This window comes from Acinonyx jubatus, chromosome D2 (genome assembly GCF_027475565.1).
Source record: "Acinonyx jubatus isolate Ajub_Pintada_27869175 chromosome D2, VMU_Ajub_asm_v1.0, whole genome shotgun sequence".
NCBI lineage: Eukaryota > Metazoa > Chordata > Mammalia > Carnivora > Felidae > Acinonyx > Acinonyx jubatus.
The window spans coordinates 48,866,792-48,889,538 of NC_069393.1; the positions used below are offsets into that span (position 1 = coordinate 48,866,792).

Sequence of the window (22,747 nt, forward strand, 5' to 3'; positions counted from 1 at the left end):
GGGGCTCCCTCTCTCTCTGCCCTCACCTGCTCATGCTCTGTCTCTCTCTCTTGCTCTCAAAAATAAACATTAATGGTCAACTCATCCAGGAAGGCTTCCCTGACAACCTGAGTCTGGGCTTAATACCTCTCGTAAGTGTTTACATGACGTGTGGGACACCTACCACACTACAGGGATATGGCGATTCCCTTTGTGTTTGTTTGTATTCTCCATTAGACTGTTGCTCTGTCACAGCAAAGACCATGTCTGCACTGGATCTTATATCATTACCTGGGTGGTCATTAAATATTGTTCAAGGTTCAAGGTATCGCAGGGAGGAAAGAAAGAAGGAAGGAAGGATTAGTGTTGGTAAAGAAGTGACTAGAAGTGAAGGAAGTAAAAAAGGTTGAACAGCAACTTCAAGGACATGAATGAGAAAGGGAAGAGGAAGACTGGAGGGTGGCTGACCAGGAACGTGTAGCCGGATAAGGTGAAGTAAAGATGTGAAGAATCTGAGTTCATAAGCTGGCAGAATGAAGTATCAGTAGGAGGAAGATCCCGAAGCTAGAGATGGGAAAGAACATGGGGTGACTAAGAATAAAGGGTCCCAGATGATGAGAAGACATTTTGCGATGGTATGCCGATCTCTTCTCTTCACTAAATCATTCTGAGGGATTTCATATTTGTGCGACTATGTTTGTCTCTTGTAACTTTTTTATCTTGTTTTATTGCTGTTTAGTTTTCTGACTGATGGTTTTCTTAACTGACCTGATTAGTCATATCAGTCAAACTTTAGGTATGCAAAGTTCAAAAATAATACCCGAGATTCTTATCTAACCATGTGAATAGGCTTGCCAGAGGCAAAATTTAATAACCATGAACATGCTTCTGATTGACTGCGACTTTCAAAAAACAAGTATCACTTCTTACTTGTTCTCAAAAGGGAAAAAAGTACTTTTCAAATGGTAAAGTTCCATGATTTATGGCTTCTAAACACAGGCATGACCTTAAAGAAAATAAATGTTATCGGGAGCACACGTGCTTCTCACTCCAGAAATAATTTTTATTGTCCTTTGGAAAATCTGTGCATCTGATGTGTCAGGAAAGCTGGGTCCTGATCGCTGATCCTCACACTGAGTAACTGAGAGTTTGGATAAAGCTTCTTAATCTCTCAGAGTCTCTTTTCCTCATTTCTGAAATAAGCAGTTTGATCAGCCTAACTGGATCAGTCATAATGCATTCATTAGATCATGCTCAGTAGCAAACAACTCCTAACATCCTTCAGTGGTTGATAGGCTCTGTTCCTAAGAATAAGGAAACAAAATTATCACGCAAGTGTCATCTTTATGAAATACCATTCTCAAAGATACTCTCCCTCAAGGGGCCAACATGCCTAGTATCTCCGTCTTGCCACTCTGCTATAAAATTCTTCTCAAGGCACCTGGCTGGCTCAGTTGATGGAGCATGCGACTCTTAACCTCGGGGTTGTGGGTTTGAGACCCTTGTCGGGTGTAGAGATTTCTTAAAAAGAAAGAAAAATCTTGGGGCGCCTGGGTGGCTCAGTCGGTTGAGCATCCGACTTGGGCTCAGGTCTTGATCTCACGGTCCACGGGTTTGAGCCCTGTGTCGGGCTCTGTGCCAACAGTGCGAAGCCTGGAGCCTGCTGGGATTCTGTGTCTCCCTATCTCTCTGCCCACCTCCCACCCCCCACCCCACCACTTGAGCTCTCTCTCTCTCTCTCTGTCAAAAATCAATAAACATTAAAAAAAAATTTTTTTAAAGAAAAAATAATCTTAAAAAATAAAACTTCTTCTCTGGCTCCTATAGAGCTAGATGTTGACAACATCTGGTATTTGGGAAAGATGGTTCTCCAGTTGATGAAGTCATCCAGTGCATCAATGTGGAAGTGATCCACTGGCCAGTGTAGCCTAGTAGTTAAAAGCAGTACTACTCACTACCCTTGTGACTCTGGACACATTATTCGACCTCTGTGTGTTGTTTCAAGGACTAAATGATTTAACAAATGAAAGGTGCTTGGAACAATGTTAACCAGCACAGAACAAGTACTCAGCTAACATTAGCTACTATTTATAGGAATTCAGCCATTGTTAAAAGAGCTCCCCAATTCCACAGGACTCTAGACATCTACTGCAACTAAGTTAATTTGGATCCAGAAGATGTTAAGAAAAATAGGTCTTTTTTTAATATAACTTTTTAAAAATATTTAATTTGAGGGGGGGGGAGCAGAGAGAGAGTAGGAGAGAAAGAATTCCAAGCAGACTCCATTCTGTCAGCCCAGAGCCCAGTGTGAGGCTCGAACTCACAAACCATGAGATCATGGCCTGAGCTGAAATCAAGAGTCAGACACTTAACCAACTGAGCCACCCAGATGCTCTTTTTAATAGAACTTTTGTTTTCCTTTTACTTTCTGATTTTTTTTTTTTGATGAGCATGTACTACTTTTATTTTTTATTTTATTTATTATTATTTTAATTTGAGAGAGAGAGAGTGAGTGGGGGAGAGGGGCAGAGGGAGAGAGAGAAAGAGAATCTTAAGCAGTCTCCAAGCTCAGTGCAGAATCTGACGCAGGGCTCGATCCCACAACTCTGGGATCATGACCTGAGCTGAAATCAAGAGTCAGACACTCAACTGACTGAGCCACGCAGGTGCCCTGAGAAAAGTTAGGTCTTACAGCCGGAGGTTTTCTTTGAACATTCAAATCAAGTATTGCTTTTTCAACCATCAACTCCAACTCAAGCTGTCAGTTCACAAACAGAATGTCACATAATTTCACGATGAAATGTGATTCTTGAAATAGAGAATGTGTTTGGTAATAAGATATCTTGAGGCAAAAAATAAGTACTCAACACACATTAATGAACAGAGAGTATAAATAAATGAGAATGACGGCTTTAATAGCCTAGACAACTTCGAGCTTTATGTAAACTTTACATGTAAGGCAGCATCATCAGTTACAAGGCAAGAGTTGAAAGTTGATTTTAAAGTGGTCTGGATCATGACTGTATGGAGCATTGTTTGTAAATCAAAACCCAGGGAACAATATAAGTCCTTCAATCAAAATGTGTTAAATAAATTATGCACACATCCTTGTGATGGAATCTTAAGCTGTTATTTTTCAGTGAGGTAGAGCTGTATGTGCTGAATATGGAAATACTTCCAAGAGATATTATTAAGCAAAAAATAATAAGTTCAAGCACACATTTACTCCAAATATAAGTGAGATGAATGAGTCCCAATGTACATGGGTTTAACTTAAGCATATTCAACAATAGGGCCTTGGATAAAAGAACGAGGACAAATGAACAAGAATGAGAGAAGCCTGTACTTACGCTGTTACTTTCCTTCAACCTAGAACTTAGCCTCCAGCCAAATGTAAAAGGAAGCAGAAGAATTTAAATTCTAGGCATTAAGCTTTCCAACAGCTCAGTATCTGGTGAGCCAAGAGGTTTTCAAGGATTGTTTTGACCTTATGTATTTTTCTTTTCCGAGATGAGCTGTTTACGAAAACAAACGGCTGGAATAGCCACAACATTTAGTCTAAAAATGTCCTCACATTTCAGGTGTATGTGCCAGATATTATAGAAGACACCACTATCCAGGACTTTCAGGTATTAGAAAATCACATTCCTCGCAAAGAAAAAGATATCCAAGCAAAGGAAATGCGCGCGCGCACACACACACACACACACCCTGTACATATACACAGATATTTTCACAATGAGAGGTTCAGAAATAGAACGAAGCAGACTTAGAAGAAAAGACAAGCCAGATCATCTTAATAAATCTAGAAGAAAATCCCACCTACCTGGTGACTGCCCGAGTACAGATGGTAACAAGGAAACAGCCAGCCACAATCATCCAGCCCCAGCCTCCATCTGGAGGAGAGGTAGACCGAACTCGGTTTCTTCTTGCCATGGCCTCAGCTCTTTTTTTCCTCTTTTTCGAGTTACTTCAATAGCCCAGTTGTGATCCTGGAAGAGGTTTGCTGTCCAGTGACTTCCTGTTGGCATTCAAGACTGGCACAGACTGCTACCTGGCACACGGGTTACTGGGCATCTAAAACCAAAAACCAGGACATATTTATATTTTATGGTCATATCCAAAGGCTGATTTTTCACTCGACAAAAATGATCATTCTTTTCCTGTTAAATACTGTTATTTGTAGCTATGGATCCTGGACTGGGGCAAAGGCCATTAGCTGTCCTTGATACCCCTTCTCCTTCTGTTTAATAACAGATCCTCCTAAATTTTAGCCAAATCCATGTCCGCCCAGTTTGATACCATATTTCCTAACCTCTCTTGAAGGTGGATGTGGCAACATGGTTTAGCCTATTTTTTTTTAATTTTTAAATTTTATTTAAATGCAAGTTAGTTAACATACAATGTACTAATGATTTCAGGAGTAGAAGTTAGTGATTCATCACTTACATGTAACGCTCAGTGCTCATCCCAAGAAGTGCCCTCCTTAATGCCCATCACCCATTTAGCCCAATCCCTGCCCAATACCCCTCCAGCCACCTTCAGTTTGTTCTCTGTATTTTTTTTAATTTTTTAATGTTTTATTTATTTTTGAGAGACAGACAGACCGATTGTGAATGGGGGAGGGGCAGAGAGAGGGAGACACAGAACCCGAAGCAGGCTCCAGGCTCTGAGCTGTCAGCACAGAGCCCGACGCGGGGCTTGAACTCACAAATAGTGAGATCATGACCTGAGCCAAAGTCGGACGCTTAACCGACTGAACCACCCAGGCGTCCCTGTTCTCTGTATTTAAGAGTTTCTTATAATTTGCCTCCCTTTCTGTTTTTAATCTTATTTTTCCTTTCCTTCCCCTATGTTCATCTGTTTTGTTTCTTTAACTTCACATGAGTGAAATCATATATTTGTCTTTCTGTGATTTATTTAGCTTAGCTTAATACACTCTATTTCCATCCACATTATTGTAAATGGCAGATTTCATTCTTTTTTATCACAGAGTAATATTCCATTGTGTGTGTGTGTGTATACACATATATATACACATATACACACACACACATATATATACACACACACATACATACACACCACATCTTCTTTATAACATGGTTTAGTCTAAATGAAAGGGATGCAAGGAAAAATAATATGCCATTTCTGGCTCATGAGCTCAAAGGCCAAGGCACTTTCCCAGGACTTCCACCACTCCCTTTCCATAGACCAGAGCATGGATGTAAGGGTGAGACAGCTATGCCCACACACAACAGGACAGCGCCCTGGGGGCTGGACAGCTGTGGGGTGGAAGGAGCCTGGGTCCCTAGATGATGGAGGAGAAGGGTTGCCTCTCTAGCTCTGGACTACACATAGCTTTGCACAGTTACACAAAATACCAAAACGCTTCAATTTTATTTGAGCCTCTGTATTTTCAGTCTCTCTGTTACAATAGCTTAGACCATGTACCTAATTATTACACTGAATGAGTCTGATAGTAACTTCTTTGGCATTTCTGACTGGTGATGCTATAATTTTTATTTTTTCATGAAAACTTGTTTGTCAATGCTGTATTTTGTAAGTGTGTAATTAAAGCAAGAAGAGAATGGCAAATAAATAAACAGTATAGAGAGTCCAGCAGCAAGTATATGATAACTCAATATAGCTAAATAAGGTAACAAAGATTAGTGGAGAAAAAAAGGATTTCTCACTGTATCATGTTACACCTCTCCCTCTAGTTCTAAACCTACTAGATAGGTCAGAGTTTTAAAATTTTTTTTTTTAACGTTTATTTATTTTTGAGACGGAGAGAGACAGAGCATGAACAGGGGAGGAGCAGAGAGAGAGGGAGACACAGAATCTGAAACAGGCCCCAGGCTCTGAGCTGTCAGCACAAAGCCCGACGCGGGGCTCGAACTCACAGACCGTGAGATCGTGACCTGAGCCGAAGTCGGACGCTTAACCGACCAAGCCACCCAGGCGCCCCTAGATAGGTCAGAGTTAAATGTAAAAAAAAAAAAAAAAAAGGAAAAAGAAATCATTAAAAATCTAGGCGAAAATAGAGGCAAATATTTATATGATCTCTAGATAGGAGAAGGGCACCTTGAGATGTAAAGTAACGTAACAAACCAAGGGAAATTTTGGTTGATTTGTCTAAATTAAAATTTAACCTTTCCTACATATCAAAACGTGTAATAAATAAAACCAGATGATAAACCACAGACTTGGGAAAAAGATAGCAATACGTGGTTCAAAAAGTAATGGCTGCAACATTAATTCAATCAACTACCAGCACTCACTGTGTACCATGCGCCAGGCAGTATTTAGGGCACTGGAAATCCTATGGCGGGCAGACTCTACCGTACCCCTATGGTCCCTCCTCCTGTGTTCGTGACTTTGTATCATCCCTCCCCTTGAGTGTGGGTGGGACCCGTGACTTGCTCCTAACCAGAGTAGGGCACAGGTGACTGGACAGGAATCCCACGATGATGGCATCCTGTGTAAGGCTCAGTCATGCTAGAAATGAAAGCTCTCATTCTCCTGCTTGCCTTGAAGAGCCAGCTGCTACACTGCACACTGCCCATGGAGAGGGCCACGTGGAAGGGACTGTGGCCAGCCTGCCGGGAGCTGAGGACGGCCTCCAGGAGACAGCAGAAAACTGAAGTTCTCAGTACTACAACAGAAAGGAAGCAGATTCTGCCAACATCCTAAGTGATCTTGGAAGCCGACTTCTTTTCCTCTATTCCTCTATTCCTCAACTGAGCCTCTAGTTGAGAACACAGACTGGCTGACATTTTGACTGCGGCCTGTGACACCCTGAGCTGAGGACCCCGTTAAGCTGTCCTGGATTCTGGCCTCACAGGAACGGTGACGTAAGGTGTTTCTCAGGGTATTTTTTAGTATATTATACAGACTTCTTAAATTACCATTAAGGATGAATTATTTAAGAGACGAAAATAAGAGTTTTGACAGGACAGATACATTTTCCACTGGACTGAGCAAATCACTCAGTGGTCGGTACGATTGTATCATGGTCACCAGAAGAAATCTGAAATAATATTAATTCAATGCAACACCATTTCAAATATGGCGAAGCCCGCATTGTTTGGAACACAGGCTATGTACCACTTGGTAAATGATGGGCAAATCAAACTATTAAGATATCTTTTACTTTAAAACCACAATTTTTGAAGGAAACGGCTCACGGTAGAACCTTACAGGTGTGCCTCTTTAAAGCCACCCGAACAAACTGGTGGCCTGTGAGTTCACGGTGAATGGGATCAGTTCCCTTATAAAAGGGGCCCTGAGAGCTCCTTTACCCCTTCTGCCATATGAGGACACAGCTTAAAAAAGTCTGTCTAGGAACCAGGAGACAGGCTCTCACCCAACACCAATCCTGCCAGCACCTTGATCTTGAACCTCTCACCTCCAGAACTGTGAGAAATAAAGGTCTGTCAACCACCCAGTCTGTGGTAGTTTTGTTACAGTCGCCCAAATGGACCAAGACACCTAAAACTTTAGATTTCCAAACTCTCTTGAAAAATTGGAAGTGCTAAAGATACCGAGCTGGCATTCCTTTGTTGAAGCTATCAGAGGGAGTCAAGTACCAGCACATTCCTGGATAAGGCCCGTATTCCCCACGTCACCCTGTCCCTGACCTCCTGTATCGCCCAGCCCTGCCGTTTCACTCGTATACGACACCTGACAGGCTCCTGCAACAGATTTTGAACGTCTGCCTGTACCACATTGCCATAACTCCAAGTTTCTTGAACAGCCACATGTGGGTCACATTTATGGGATACTTTTTGTCCAGCACATCTCTCTCTCACAATTTTAATGGGACTAGCATTTGAAGTTCTGCCCACACCTGCACACACACAACGAAATAACTCACTGCTTAGACATAATGAGGTGGCAAGTGTCATGAAATGACAGAATCAATTGTATGAGTCAAAAAGCCAAACTCAGAAACCTCTGCCTTGGTTCGGTCCTAGCCTCTTCATAGGTTTTCCCATTAAAATAACCCCAAGGGTAAGCTGTGTTCCAATTTAAGACTATACATCCACGAACCCATAAATGTTCAGCGTAAGGACCATCCCCAGTCAGTGCTGCCCAGTGCTGTTCAAAAATGCTCAAACAGGGACGCCTGGGTGACTCAGTAGGTTGAGCATCCAACTTCACCTCAGGTCATGATCTCACTGTTCTAGAGTTCGAGCCCCACGTTGGGCTCTGTGCGGACAGCTCAGAGCCTGGAGCCTGTTTTGGATTCTGTGTCTCCCTCTCTCTCTGCCCCTCTCCTGCTCTCTTTCTCTCTCTCTCTCAAAAATAAATAAACATTAAAAAATTAAAAAATAGAATGCCCAAGGAGGCAGTATAATACAGCGATAGATCAGGAATTAAAAAGTTGTTCAAATTCTTTGAACAGTCATCTCATTGCTGGGAAGTTATCCTAAGAAAACAATTTAAGAGAAGATGGACACTATGGGTGAAAAATAATAGTTGCATTATGAATAATATATAAAACAGAAACAACTTAAGTGCTCAACAACTGGGAAGTGTTCGAGAGCTATGACACAAGTAACAAATGGAACAGTATCCACCCCTTTAAAGCCATAAACAAGAAGATAATATTGTAATATGGGAAAACATTTATGATGCAACGGTAAGGCAAAAAGCCGCCACTAATATTGTGTGTGCATTGGGAAGGAAGCGATATGAAACTCACGTAAAAGTTGTATATTCGTAACTGTCACAAAGAGTAGGAAGACTGTGCCAGAAGGAATGCAGTTGGAAAGACTATGCAGAAAAGTATACAGCCAGTATGACTGTTATGATTCATTTTCAAAACTGTATTTGATACCATTTTATATATAGTTTTCTTAGGTAATTCAGATCCACTCCTGCACCGTGGACATGCGCACGAAAATTTTCTTTGCATAGTTTCTCGAGGACTAGAAAGAACTGTATCATTTATTGATGCAACACAATGAAACTTAGGTGATTGTTCAGTAGAAGATATGATGTAGGTAACAAGGCCTGGCAAAAGAAAATGTTCCGTTTCATTACAAAAATATTAAGCATCATTAACTTTTACTTCGCCTCTGCGGTCTCCGTTTGTTTCAGCCGAGCAGCTTCTCCCTGGCATTCCCACAATCTAGGAGTTAAGGACCAACTTGAGAGGATCTCTCAAAAGATACAATTGCATGAATCCAAATTAAAGAGGGGAGTAACCCTCCCAAGCAGCGCCGAGCTGACGGCACAGCGAACAGAGGTCTGTTGTTAAGTTAAAGTCAACCTGGGTAACACCACAGACCCAGGAACATTCTCACGGGGTTCCAGGGTGGGGAGAAACAGCTCTGAAAGCATCGGTGTGCAGTCCTATGATTAATCAGTCCTCTTGAGCAGGCACACTTGAGCCTCCCAAGCCTCAGAGCTGGGCACTGGCTTCTCCCCTTCACCGTGATGATGCTGAAGCCCAGAGAAGAGAAGGGACTCACCTGGCAGCGCTATGCGGAGATGCAGGTGGAGACGCGTGGTCTGGTGGATTTTGGACGGTGCGCCTGCCCATCCACCCTCCAGATTTCAGAGCGGCTATTGGGCATTTCTTTCAACAAGCCGTGCAAATAATGGTGAAGGCTGAGCACCCATTCATGTGAGTGCTCATGACGAAAGAAAGGGGAGGGAGCCCACAGGTTAATAACACAAGGGTATACTGCCCAAAAAATAACTCGTGTTTCTTTCAAAACATGTCACTTACTAGATTTATACGCCTTCAGAAGAGCACAAGTTAGACCAGGCTAACCTAGTTTCATAGAGACTTTGGAGCAACCTGCAGGTCCCCTACAGTATTAGTCTGCACATTCTTATAAATAATTAACTGGCCCGATACGGCACAAATATAATGAAAAAGTCCTTTACTGAGTTAACAGTATACCTAAAACAGTATGCAAAGGAAGCATGTTACCATCATGTAGTTCGTCATTTTACTAATCAGCCCCTAATTTATTTCATTTTGACATCCAACCACTGAAATATAATTGCATTCTGCATCTCATTCTGGTTTCAGAAAAATCTTTTTGGAACAAAAGAGGCTCCATATTATGATGTCCCACTAAGATTACTCCTTCACAGTACAAATTAGGCCATATGCTCAATTTCACTTCATCCTCCTTGCTTTCAAAAATCTAGACATTTGCAAAGAATTCTTGCCAATGGTCCATAACTTTCCAATATAGCACTACATTTTGGGGGCAAATCTTTCATGTTGCCTTCAGTAAAGTTTTCTGAAGTGATTTCCTCTGTCAGAAGACCCACATATTTCTTACAGTCAGGACACTGCTAGAGAAAAGTCCACAGTGGTCCTGGAACCACTCATTTTGTTAGGCTCCCAACATGGTCTATTATTCTTTCCTTCCTCCATTCCCTTCTATGTCCAGTGCCTTAACCTTCATCAAGTACGCTTCTTTATTAATTGCTTTGCAGCCACAAAACAGATAAGGGTGTGTGGGAGAAAGATATCAAGAGCAGGAATCAAGACCATTGGGTCCAACTGATACTACTTAGTAATGACCCTGTGCAAATCACCTCCTCTCTGCTACCATTTCCTGATCTATAAAACCAGGGAGTTGAATTACTGATGTTTCAAACCAGGTGACTGATTATTAAGGACCTCTTCCCCCATAGGTGAGTGACCTGGTAGTCCAGACACTCTCAGTAAACTCGGATTGATTCTACTCTTTGTTTTTACTTAAGAATCATGAAATTTGCCAGTCTTTTTTTTTTTTATGGCATTTCTAAAATATTCCTCTACTGCAGATAATTTTTGGAAATATCTCTTGATATTAGGTTGGCAAGCTGGTTTCCTCTCATTGGCCCCGTTCTATCATTAAGGCTAAGCCCAGAAGTTTACTGTTGTAGGAAACGAGAAGATGGGTCCTGTCCATAATAACTTCATCCATAAATAAGGAACCATAGGATTGTGCTGTAGGGGAAGTTTCCACCACACAAAGGGAAAGTAGAAGCCTGCCCAGAGATGAAGGGGAAAGGTTTTTTTTTTTTTTTTAATGTTTATTTATTTTTGAGACAGAGAGAGACAGAGCATGAACGGGGGAGGGTCAGAGAGAGGGAGACACAGAATCTGAAGCAGGCTCCAGGCTCTGAGCTGTCAGCACAGAGCCCGACGAGGGGCTCGAACTCACGGACCGTGAGATCATGACCTAAGCCGAAGTCAGATGCTCAACCGGCTGAGCCATACAGGCACCCCCCTTTTTTTTTTTTAAAGGAAGAGTGATGAGCTGCCTTTCCCATTCTCTCGAGTCCTGAGCAGGGGTAGGTAAGTGGTATAGCGAAGAATTAAACTGGGTATTTGGGGCAGGGGGTTGCAATAAGGAGGCTTGTGCTATGTATCCTGTGGGTAACTGTGGAAAGACCCAACTTCATTGGGTGCCCTTGGCCTGTGATGTGTCAGGGCAGAGAGAAAGCCAAAGACAGTGCCTACTGACCGTCCCTCACCTCCCATGTGACATAGAAGTGGCCCACGGAAGATGCTCTTCCGTATTCTCAGTGGAGACATGAAATACATCTAAGCGATGAGAGGCAGGGCTGTGGCAAAGGGGAAACAGGCTGAGCCAAACGGAAATCATGGCTGATCTTCACACGAGGATCTGCAACAAGAAAGATGGGGAATCCCCCCAGGTCCTGGCCATAAAGGCAGTACGGACTGTAAGTTTCACCAGTAGCACATGCATCAGCATGGTACACAGTGAGGACAGAAGCCAACACCCAGAGACCAGCCAGATGAGAGTCGCGAGCAGGACGCCCAGGCACCAACACCAAGGAAAGCTGTGCCTAGGCTAGTACGAACTCAGGGACCTGCATGCCAACCACCTCCTCCACCATTATGCATGAGTTCTCCCCGAAGCCAGACAGGCATAGAGGAGAGGGAGGGATAAACACCACAGAAAGGAGAAACAACACTTAGAGATTAACCTTGGATTTGGCTAAATACTGATCCCAGAAGACTGAGCGAAGATGCAAGAGAGTACTTTCAACTTGCAAAGGCTGCTAGAAACGTGTTGAAATTAAGGTGCAATTCATACACAATAAAACACACCCATTTTTAAGTCTTTGTTTTGATGACTTTTTGATGTATACACTCACATAACCACAACCACCACAACCAAGATATAGAACATTTCCATCACCCCAAATATTCCCTCGTGCTCCTCTGAAGTCAGTCTCAACCAACCTCAGCACCACGCCCCCACTGACTTGCTTTCTGTCCGACATAGATTAGTTTTGTCAGTCAAGAATTCCATAAAAATGGAACCACACCACAGGGACTATTTTGTTTCCAGCTTCTTTCACTCATGATAATGTTTTGAGATTCATCCAGGTTGCTGTGTGCATCTGTAGATTCCTTTTTATTATTGAATAGTAACCTACATAATGGATATACTGCGATTTATTTATGTAGTCATCTGTTGATGGACATGTTTCCAGTTTTAGACGATTATGAACAAAGCTTCTGTGACATCGCCTATACAAGTCTTTTTGTGGACATCTATTTTCGTTCTCTTGAGTAAATACATAGGAATGAAATTGCCGAGTCATGTTGTAAGTATATACTTAACTTTAGAAGAAACTGCCAAACTTTTTTTCAAAAATGGCTGTACAATATTATTAGTAATATATCAGAAGTCCAGATGCTCCAGTGTATAATGGATTCACATTGTAGTTTCTTTTTAAGTTTATTTATTTATTTTTGAGAGAGATCACAGGGGAGGGGCAGAGAAAGAGGGAGAGGGAGAGAATCCCAAGCAGGCTCCGCACCAGCAGTGCTGAGCCTGATGCAGGGCTCGAACAGACGAACCATGAGATCACAAACTTAGCTGAAACCAAGAGTTGGACGCTTCACCGACTGAGCCACCCAGATGCCCCACAACTTTTAGTTTTAATTTGTGCTTCCCTGATGATTAAGGATACTAACCAGTTTTTTCATGTACTTATTAACTACTCATACATATTCTTTTGTCTATTCAAATATCGTGCACATTTGGGGGGGGTGTCTTTTTATTGAGATATAAAAATTCTTTGTATGTTGTAGATACAAGCCCTTTGTAGACATATGTATTACAAATATTTTCTCCCATTCTGTGGCTTGCCCATTCGTTCCTTAGTGGTGTATTTTGAAGAACAGAAGCTATCACTTTTGACGAACAGGAATTTATTATTTTGTCTTGTATAGTCAATTATAGTATTTCTATATATTAGGGTGAGCGATTACAAATTAAAATTTAAAAATACTACTTTATAGTAGCATCAAAAACCATGAAATGTCCAGGAACAAACTTGACATAATATTTGCATTATTTTTACACTAAAAACTCCAAAACAGTGCTGAGAGAGGTTTATAAATGCCTAAAAGAGAGAGAGAGAGCTACCACGTTCATTCCACGGAAGATGCCGAAATCTATCCAAGTTGACTGATCCTTTCAGTGGCGAGGAATCACAGAGGACGCCAGGTACACCGAAGGGCAATCTTCCAAGTATGCCATGAGAGGATTCCAACACTTTTCTGCACAGCATTTATAGCCTTTATAGCAGTGGAGCAAAGCGTTCCAGCTGGTAACCCTGCAGACTCGTAGCCTGGGCCAAACACAAGCTCTGACAAGGACTGAATGGGGAGGGAAGTTAAAGAAAGTCCTTTCTGCTTGGGTTTGCACAGTCTGTGGCTCAGGGACCCACCTATTTTTTCCAACGGAGTCTCTGGGTCTTAGGGATGACTGCTAACGCATATGGATTTATTTATTTTTGTTGCTCAATGATATCACATGTGTGCTATGAAAAATATTGTTCTTAGTAAAGAAAAACTAGTGATTCGCTTTTGCCCCCTCTCCTCTCTGCTTCTCTCTGCTTAGTCCTCCAACAGATCCTGGTAACAGGGGAGTACAACTACTGACTTCGACCAGAAAGCTGGGGCTGTCTCTTGGGCACCTTTGGGCACTAAACTGAGAAATTCTGACTTCTGGCAAGGCAGCTGCTCAAGTTCCTACCTTGTGTGAGACTTCGGGGACAGGAATACGTTACCGAAGACCTAGAATAAACAGCAGAGCAATTTATATGGTATTTGGTCTACACAAGGGAGAAAAAGGTACGACTTGTGATTCCCGTAAGGCGCACAGAGCAGAAAGCAACATTCTTTCTCGCCACCAGCTCCTAACCCACAGAAGCTGCTGAGTCTAGGCAACGTCAGAAAAATGCTTACTTCTGCGTCTAATAGTTTGTTGATGGTGCAACTCATAACCGGGAGCTTGCTCCCACTGTTTTCTTCTGCAGTGACGGAGTTCTTTTCTCTCCTATTTGGAAGGGCATGTAAAAGAAGTGACAGGCCTGAGCTGTAGCCCTCTTTGATAAAAATATGTGTGCGTATACATGTATGTATACACACACACACACACACACACACACACACACACACACAATATGCAGTCAGAGATCCCTGGGCCTGGGACAGTGTCTGGTATGAAGCTGGCATTCAACATTTGTGTGGTTCAGTGAATAAATCCTGGAGTCTAACTCCGTGGCCTTGCGGAGTCTAATTTTGCACTCTTACGGCATATGGAGTTATTAGGTGAGGATATGTTATATCAGAGGCTTCTTGGCTGCAGAGGAGAACCTCGGGGCTTGTGATGAATTTCATAGCGTCTTTCTGTTAGCTGACAGAGAGCCTTTTATTGGAGCACAGTGCCGCCTGTCTATACCACAACATTTTCCTCGCTCTGTAATCGCTGTTGCTGCCATGTGGTTGGAATGGGAGGGGCAACCAGTCCGTTATTTTGGTGGGCTAGAACTTAACCCCTCAGGTCATACAGGGTCGTGGAGAATGGCTGTTTGAAAGCCACAATGAAGTCTGCACAGAGTGTGAACTCCCTGGGAGCGGGGACCCTTGACGCTTCAGTGCCTCGGACACTGGCACTCAATAAATACTTAGGGAATGAATATCCCCAGTTCTCACGTTCTGGACATTTTCTCAAATCGCATGGGGAAGGGGGAAGGGGAGCTTGAGGAATGGGGGGAAGAAATTATCCATCATTCTTTGTTCTTTTTACCCACTTGTCAAACCAGGTTGACCAGCCTTCCCAGCATCTGGGTAACAGAGCCTTAAGTGAATGTATCTCACGGAGTACACCAAGCATGGCCAGATCCTGACCCCCGACCAGGCTAAACCTGGAAACACAACTTCACTGCTAGTATAATATAAAAACTCAGATTTTTCCTTCCCGAGTAGGGAAAACCTGGTTCTTCCCTCTGGGTGTTTCTCTCCTATGAGTCTCCTTAACCTCCCACACAAAACACGCTTCTGTCACTTCTGGTCACCAGACACGTGGAGGTTTCCCCCACACCAATCAGAATTCGACTCAATTCTGATACTGTCAACCCAGAGAGAGTGTCAGATCCCACAGGTTGAGGGTTCGGGCCCAGAAGTCTGCCTCTCACCTTACCTCCAGACACCAGACACAAGCCTAGGATGTCATCTGAACTTCTGACCAACACACTGTAGACGGACAGTTCTAACGACCTCTTCCTTGGGTTCAACTATTTTGCTAGAGCGGCTCACTGAACTCAGGGAAATGCTTGCTCGCATTTACCAGTTTACTGTAAAAGGGTATGATAAAGGACACAGATGAGCATCCAGATGAAAGAGACACATAGGGCAAGGTATGTGCGAAGGGCCGCGGGACTTCCACGCTGTCTCCAGCCATGACGCTCTCCCAGCACCTACATGCGTTCGCCAAACCAGAAGCTTCCCGAACCCCACACCACTGGGAATTTATGGAGACATCCTCGCAGAGACAGGGTCAATTAGCTCCATTTTCAGCCCCTCTCCCTTCTCTGAAAAAGAGAGGTGGGTGTGAGGCTGAAAATCCCGCGCTTCTAATCAAGGCTTGGCCTTTCTGGTGACCAAGAGAGAGGCTAAAAATGCACACGGGTTGCTGGAGGGCTCACCTACAGGGCCTGGCACTCAGCCCACGGTCTGCCTCACACACTGCACAGGCCATCAAATTCCACAGGCCCTTAGAGATGTTTATTTTTGCGCTCTGCAGACTCTGCTCGCTGCTTGAGCCACGGTAGGTCACGCAAAGGACAAGGTGTTGCCAAGGCTGAGAATGTGGTGTACTTTTTGGTTCAAGACCGAGGACCTGAGTTTCTTTCTGGAAATAAAAAAACTTGGAAAGGATTTTACAAAAATTCTTTCAAGATGTAGGTGGTCACCTCTGTCTCGATCCTGATAGAACGAGTTAGAACGGAACCAGTTCATTCTACTTTCTCCTAGTTTGGGGCCCAAGGAAAAGTCTGGTGAATTTTAACAGCAAAGGCCTTGGAAGTAGTTGCCAACTTCTTCATGTGTGAGTTTGCACTAAACGTTTAAAAATATTTCCTAAAATAAATAAATAAAATATTTCCTTAGCCAAAGATGGCCACACCCACACATATGTGCTAATTTTATCTGAGAGAGACCGAGCCCGAGTTGGGGAGAGGGGCAAGTGAGAGAATCCCAAGCAGGCCCCATGCTCAGCACAGAGCCGATGTGGGGCTCAACCCCATGACCCTGGAATCATGACCTGAGCCAAAATCAAGAGTCGGTGTCTCGGGGTACCTGGGTGGCTCAGTCAGTTAAATGCCCGGCTCTTGATTTCAGCTTAGGTCATGATCTCACGGTTCATGGGTTCAAGCCCTGCCTTCGAGCTCTGTGCTGACAGCACGGATCTTGCTTTGGATTCTTTCTCTCTCTCCCTCTCTCTCTCTACCCCCCCACACACACTCTCTCTCTCTCTCTCTCAAAATAAATAAACATTAAAAAGAACAGTTAAAAAAAAAAGAGTCAGATGCTCAACCGACTGAGCCACCCAGGCACTCTAGCAATGGTTATATTTTTAATATGTTTACTGATTAAGAAAATACATAAAGACAACAGTTAAAATGAATCTCACGGTATTTTCAAATATATTTTATTTTACAAATCACTAAGGCACTTACAAACATTTGAAAGAGCCTGACAACTGTGTAAGATATTACTCTGTTTATGGATGAGGATGCTGCGTGTGCATGTGGGTTTGCATATCCTGTACTAACTCTCTTGTCTCCTTCCAGGTCAGAGAGAAGCCCCTCTCTATTAAGGGTAGGGTTGGTGCCTTGGAGATCATAAATTCCTTCTGGTCTACTAGGTGGTTTTTTTTGGTTTTGTTTTGTTTTTTTATCCAAGGTCCTTTTTTATCCAAGGCCAGGAAGTTGGGGAGGCTTCCACAAAGACATTTAGAAAGATGTGAGCTGTGTTCATAAACTCTAACAAAGGTCAGTAGAGTCCCCAGGGGGTAGTAATAGTGGAAGATATTACCACCTCTAGGTCTGAAGGACAGTTACTGGAACCTTCTATAAAGTCACCATAGAAATTCCTGAGCAAAGAAAAGCAGCCAGTCCACAAGGATCAGACAGTAAAAGAGCCAAGGACACAAATGCACCAGCCTCGCACTCCAGATGCCTTCCAAGTCCTCTCAGTGGCTGGACTCAAGGGGGACCCATTGATGCAGCCCACACGTCAGTCTCCCAGGGTGGAAATGGATAAACAGTGAACTTGGACAAATGGAAGCCGTCCGGCACACCAGTGTGGGCTGTAAGCTTGTGTCATGCACCAGGGCTCTGGTTAAAAGATGAGGTCAATTCCTGAACCGCAGCCAGGCTTGCCTTTAGACAAGAGCAAGTCGCTCAAGGTTACCAACTCCAACCTTTTGGCTTATTTCAAATACAAAACTCAGTTGTGAAACTGAACCTCCTCCTTTGCTGCTCTTACTTTAGTCCCCACTTAGTTTCAGCCAGCACTCACCCTTAAAGGGACAATGCCCAAATCTGCCTCTCTGCTGCCGACATTCCTCAACTTGTGGACTCAAACTTCCAATAGCCTCCAGGGTACCTCAAACTCACATGTCCAAAAGAGCACAGGCTATTCTCCCCTGGAAACACAGTGTGTGTGTGTGTGTGTGTGTGTGTGTGTGTGTGTGTGTGCGCGCGCGCGCACGCATTTAATGCTTTCAGTATTTTCCAACTAGGCATACTAGAACACTCTGAGTCCCCTTGACAACTCCCTAGCTCTCATAACCAGCGAGTACAACTCATGGCTTCTGCTTGTGTGCCTCTCACATCTGCCCTCCCTTTTGAATTTCCTTTTGTCTTGTACCTGAGCCACACTGAAGCCCACCCCAGTGTTCCTGGCTCCATCCATCACTTACAGAGTGACCCCATTTAGACTTCTCTGCTACTCACTAATCGCAACTCTTATTTAGTGTCTCAGTGCCCCAGCTGCCATATCTGTAGGACAGATCCATGTACAATACCTACAAATGGGGACAAAGGCCTTCTTTCGATTGATTCCATGTGTCAGGGACTCCAGCAGATGTGACATCCTTAACCTGTCTCAACCTCCTCACTTCCTTTTCTCCATAGGAGGAAAGCAGTTACCTGATTTGTGAGTTTGGGAGAAACAGATACAGTTGCACATATTCAGTTCCGCCTTTCTCACCCTTGTCTCCCCCGCCCCCCGCCCCTCCACTTGGGATCTGCCTGTTAGTAGACCGTGCTCATCCTTCTCAGGTCTTCCACACTATAAATGAGATAGGGGCAGGTGCCCTTGCCAGTAAGCCTGTGGTTGTCCGGGGCTGGCAGGGACTGCGACTAGGTAAATCTGTATTGTTTATGGGGAAAGTATTGCAATCCTACTTGGCTGGTAGTCCCAAGCCTCGTTCCCCAATTATCGGTAATCATTAGCACTGGAGGTGGCATTTTGATCTTCTTCTGTTGGATATCCGTTTCTACCTCTACACTGGTTCAGAATTTAGGGAAAAGATGAGTTTTTTTTATTGATCCATTCAAATCCCAATGCCTACCTCGTGGAGTTATTTGGAAAATGAAATAAGTAACCCATATTATATCACGAAGCATAGACCCTCCCCACAGCATAAGCGTTCAAATAAATGTTAGCTATTACTACCCTAATTGTTACAGACTGCCTCCATGAGCCATAGGAGAGGGTAAGATTTCAATATTTTATGATAATTTTTTAAATGTTTATTTATTTTTGAGAGAGAGAGAGGGGGGAGGGAGGGGCAGAGAGGGAGATAGAGGACTGCCAGCACAGAGCCCTATGTGGGGTTTAAACTCACAAACCGTGAGATCATGATGTGACCCAAAGTTGGACGCTTATCCGACGGAGCCACCCAGGTGCCCTGATTATTATAATTTTTTATATTGAGATAGCATGGGGGGGATAACAGTTATATCAAGTGGAACCTCAAAAACTGCAGAAGAAGACCTATCATCCTCCCCTCTCCAGAGACTTCACACTGGAGCACATATGTGTGTTCTGAGGCTGTGTGTGAAAAATGTTCTCAAAGAGCAGTTCCCTGAGAAGGAGGCTTACAAGAGGCTCTTAGGCCATGATGCAGCTGGACATAGTGACATAACACGGTTAAAAAAAAAATTTTTTTTTTTTTTTGAGACAAAGCGTGAGTGAGGGAGAGGAGCAGAGAGAGGGAGAGAGAGAATCTTAAGCAGGCACAGAGCCCAACGTGGGACTCGATCTCACGACTGTGAGATCATGACCTGAGCTGAAGTCAAGTCATGCTTAACCGACGAAGCCATCAGGCGCCCCTAGAAAAACATTTTTATTTATTTTTTAAATTTTTTAATGTTTATTTATTTTTGGGAGAGAGACAGAGACAGAGACAGAGCACGAGCAGGGGAGGGGCAGGGAGAGAGGGAGACACAGGGTCCGAAGCAGGTTCCAGGCTCTTTGTTGTCAGCACAGAGCCGGACTCGGGGCTTGAACTCACAAGCTGTGAGATCATGACCTGAGCCGAAGTCGGCCGCTTAACCGACTGAGCCACCCAGGTGCCCCTAGAAAGACATTTTTAAGAGAAAAAAGAAATCCACATTCCTCTGATGGGATCTCCCCCGTTAAAGGATTCCAGGGGTTCCCTCCTCCCTCTACTACTGACCTTGACGTCTTTAAAACTGCCACAAATACAAAAGCTGGATCACATTTTTAAGCATACACAACAGTGTGCTTGGGGTGGGGCCAGACACCTCCGGCTTAGAAACCCAACTCAGACAACTGCTGGCTGAGTGGCCTTGACCACGGGACTTAGCTTGCTGAATCACAGTCTACCGCTGTGTCTGTGGGAGTTAATAGTTCCTCTCTAATAGGGCTTTAATGAGGATTGAAGGGCGAAGTACACGTAAAAGCACCTAGCGCCGACCAAAAAATTCACGTATTAACACAGTACACACTCACAAAATACTTACCTGAGTTAAACTCATACCACTTACTAGTTCCAGTAGTGACATGATTAGCAAATTATTAGTCAATGAGTATCTTCATTATAGCTGAAAGTACCCATGTTTCTTTTGCTAGAGTATCCAAAGGAAAAAAGCCAAGGAGCCACCCAATGACTTCATGTTGCTATGTCAACTTTCTCTTATGCTACAGAGACGATACAAAAGAGTAAATAATGGAGAGAGAGTGCCAGAGAAAATGAAAGAGAAAACAATACATCCAAGAAATACAATGTCTTTTGAACATGTAAGCCAATTTTCACTTCTTTGCAGTACTTAGTTGGTCCTTTTGAAATGCACACAGCAATTCTTTGCAGGCAATTACCTGTATACCAAACATCCGTAGCCACATTCTCTTCTCTTTTAATGACTTTTCCTAAGAGGTACAGGGAGGGCACGTCCAAGCCATGGATTATTATGAAGCCTTTCCCAATGATGGTCATGAGGACTGGGGCAGCACCAAAAACACGCCTATGCTGGGCAAACCCAAAGTCAGAACACAAAATGTGCGTGCTTTGAGCACACCTACAGAAAATACAGATGCATACAGACAAAATGAGAAAGGAATGTACAAAAATAGAAAGTAGTTGTGTGAGGAAAATAAGATGATGAATGGTCTTTTCGTGTATTTTTTGAAAGTCTCATAATACTCATAGCCTTCTTACAAACAGTAACAAAACCATTTTTACACAGTTGTAACTAAGTAAGCTGGGTTTTCCCATTTTCCATACATTTATATATGCTTTTTTATATTTTACAGAGATAACATTTCCCATTTATTATGTTTATCATGCTTATGTTTACTGTCTTTATTCAAACTTGTCAAGATCTTTCTCCTTCCAGTAATACCTGAGAGGCTTTGCTTTGGGACCACTCTCTCATACATGAATTAAAGGGTACCCCTCACTTCTTTTCTTCCCAACAGGCTGAAAACAAGAAATCTATTTGTGGAAAGAGAAGCTGTCTGATCATATTTTAAGGTTGTCTAAGGAAACAATTCAACTGGCAGAGTTTAATTTTTATTGTTTTTTTTTTCATATATGTGTATGTGTGGTGTGGGGTATGTGGTATGGTGTGGTGTGTGTATGTAAAATAAATTTATTCCAGCATGGTCTTTCACTATAATTTCCAAGTTTGTTCTCCTCTTACAAAGTGATGCAATATTTGTTGTTTATTTATTTATTTTGAGAGAGGGAGGAGGGAGGGGGGGAGGGAGAGAGAGAGAGAGAGAGAGAGAGAGAGAGAGAGCGCGCGAGCCCTCGCCCACATGTGTGCAAGCAGGGGAAGGGCAGAGAGAGGGAAAGAGAGAATCCCAAGCAGGTTCTGTGCTGCCAGCACAGAGCCTGATGCAGAGCTTGAATCCACAAACCGCCAGATCATGACCTGAGCTGAGGTCGGATGCTTAACCGACAACCACCCAGACACCTCAGTGATGCAATATTTGATGAGTAAATAACAGGGAATGAACATGTCCACCTTAACAACTGTACTGGATGGAATGAGAATCTGACGTTCTTGCTCAGGACATTCTAGGCTCCCATAAGAATCTCATTCGGTCTTCTTTGACCTGTGTTTTGAAAGAATGTGGACAATGACAGAATTGTCTTCTCTGGGGGCAAGGGAAGGAGTTACTTAACATCTTCAGAGTAAGAATAAATAAAGGCTTGAGTTATATTGGATACTTGCAGGATCTTGGAATGAGAATAATCTGAACCAAGAAAATAAACATTTTGATTTCTACAAGACAATCATCTATAAGATTGAGAAGTACAGCTTTGCAGGTACTTAATCACTCATGTCTTAAACTGGTATTCCTCACTTAGAATAGAGTGTCGAATAATATAAATTCAATTTACTTGGTTCTCATTTCTCAAAAACGCAACTAATTAAGAACACAGCAAAAAAGGCTGATGGGGGGGGGCACCTGGGTGCCTCAGTTGGTTAAGCATCCAACTCTTGATTTCAGCTCAGGTCACGATCTCACAGTTCATGGGATCCAGTCCCGCAATGGGGCTATCATCCCACGATCAGTGCAAAGCCTGCTTGAGGTTCTCTCTCTCCCTCTTCCTGCCCCTCCCCTGTTTGCTTTCTCTCTCTCAAAAAATAAACTTTAAAAAAAAGGCTGATGAATGGCTGAAGTCTATGTTCCAAAGGCCAGTGTGTTTCTACTGTATCTTCTACATGAACATGTTATGGGTTTCAGGCCCACCAACGGTAAGCAATAGTCATAGTGTTGGGGGGGGGGGGTTGGTATCACAGACAAATCTGTAACCAAGTGTGAGATCGCTGTTGACAGTCTGAGAGCAACAGAGACAACCTAGAATAAAAGAAACAAAGAGAAAAAGATAAAAAAAGAAAAGACCCAGAAAAAGTCAAGAGCCTGGAGTCATTTTGT

The 22,747-nt window shown here is 43.2% G+C and overlaps 1 protein-coding gene across 1 annotated transcript in view; it reads right to left on the reverse strand.

Moving 5' to 3' along the window:
- The window catches only part of SLC16A12 (solute carrier family 16 member 12), a 30,027-nt gene extending 16,025 nt beyond the window's left edge, over positions 1-14,002 (reverse strand). The window contains 3 exon segments of the mRNA XM_053207787.1: positions 3,806-3,917; positions 3,920-4,056; positions 9,462-14,002. Coding sequence (XP_053063762.1) covers positions 3,806-3,917; positions 3,920-4,010 — 203 coding nt within the window. The 5' untranslated portion in view covers positions 4,011-4,056; positions 9,462-14,002.
- Positions 14,003-22,747: the final 8,745 nt, after the last annotated feature.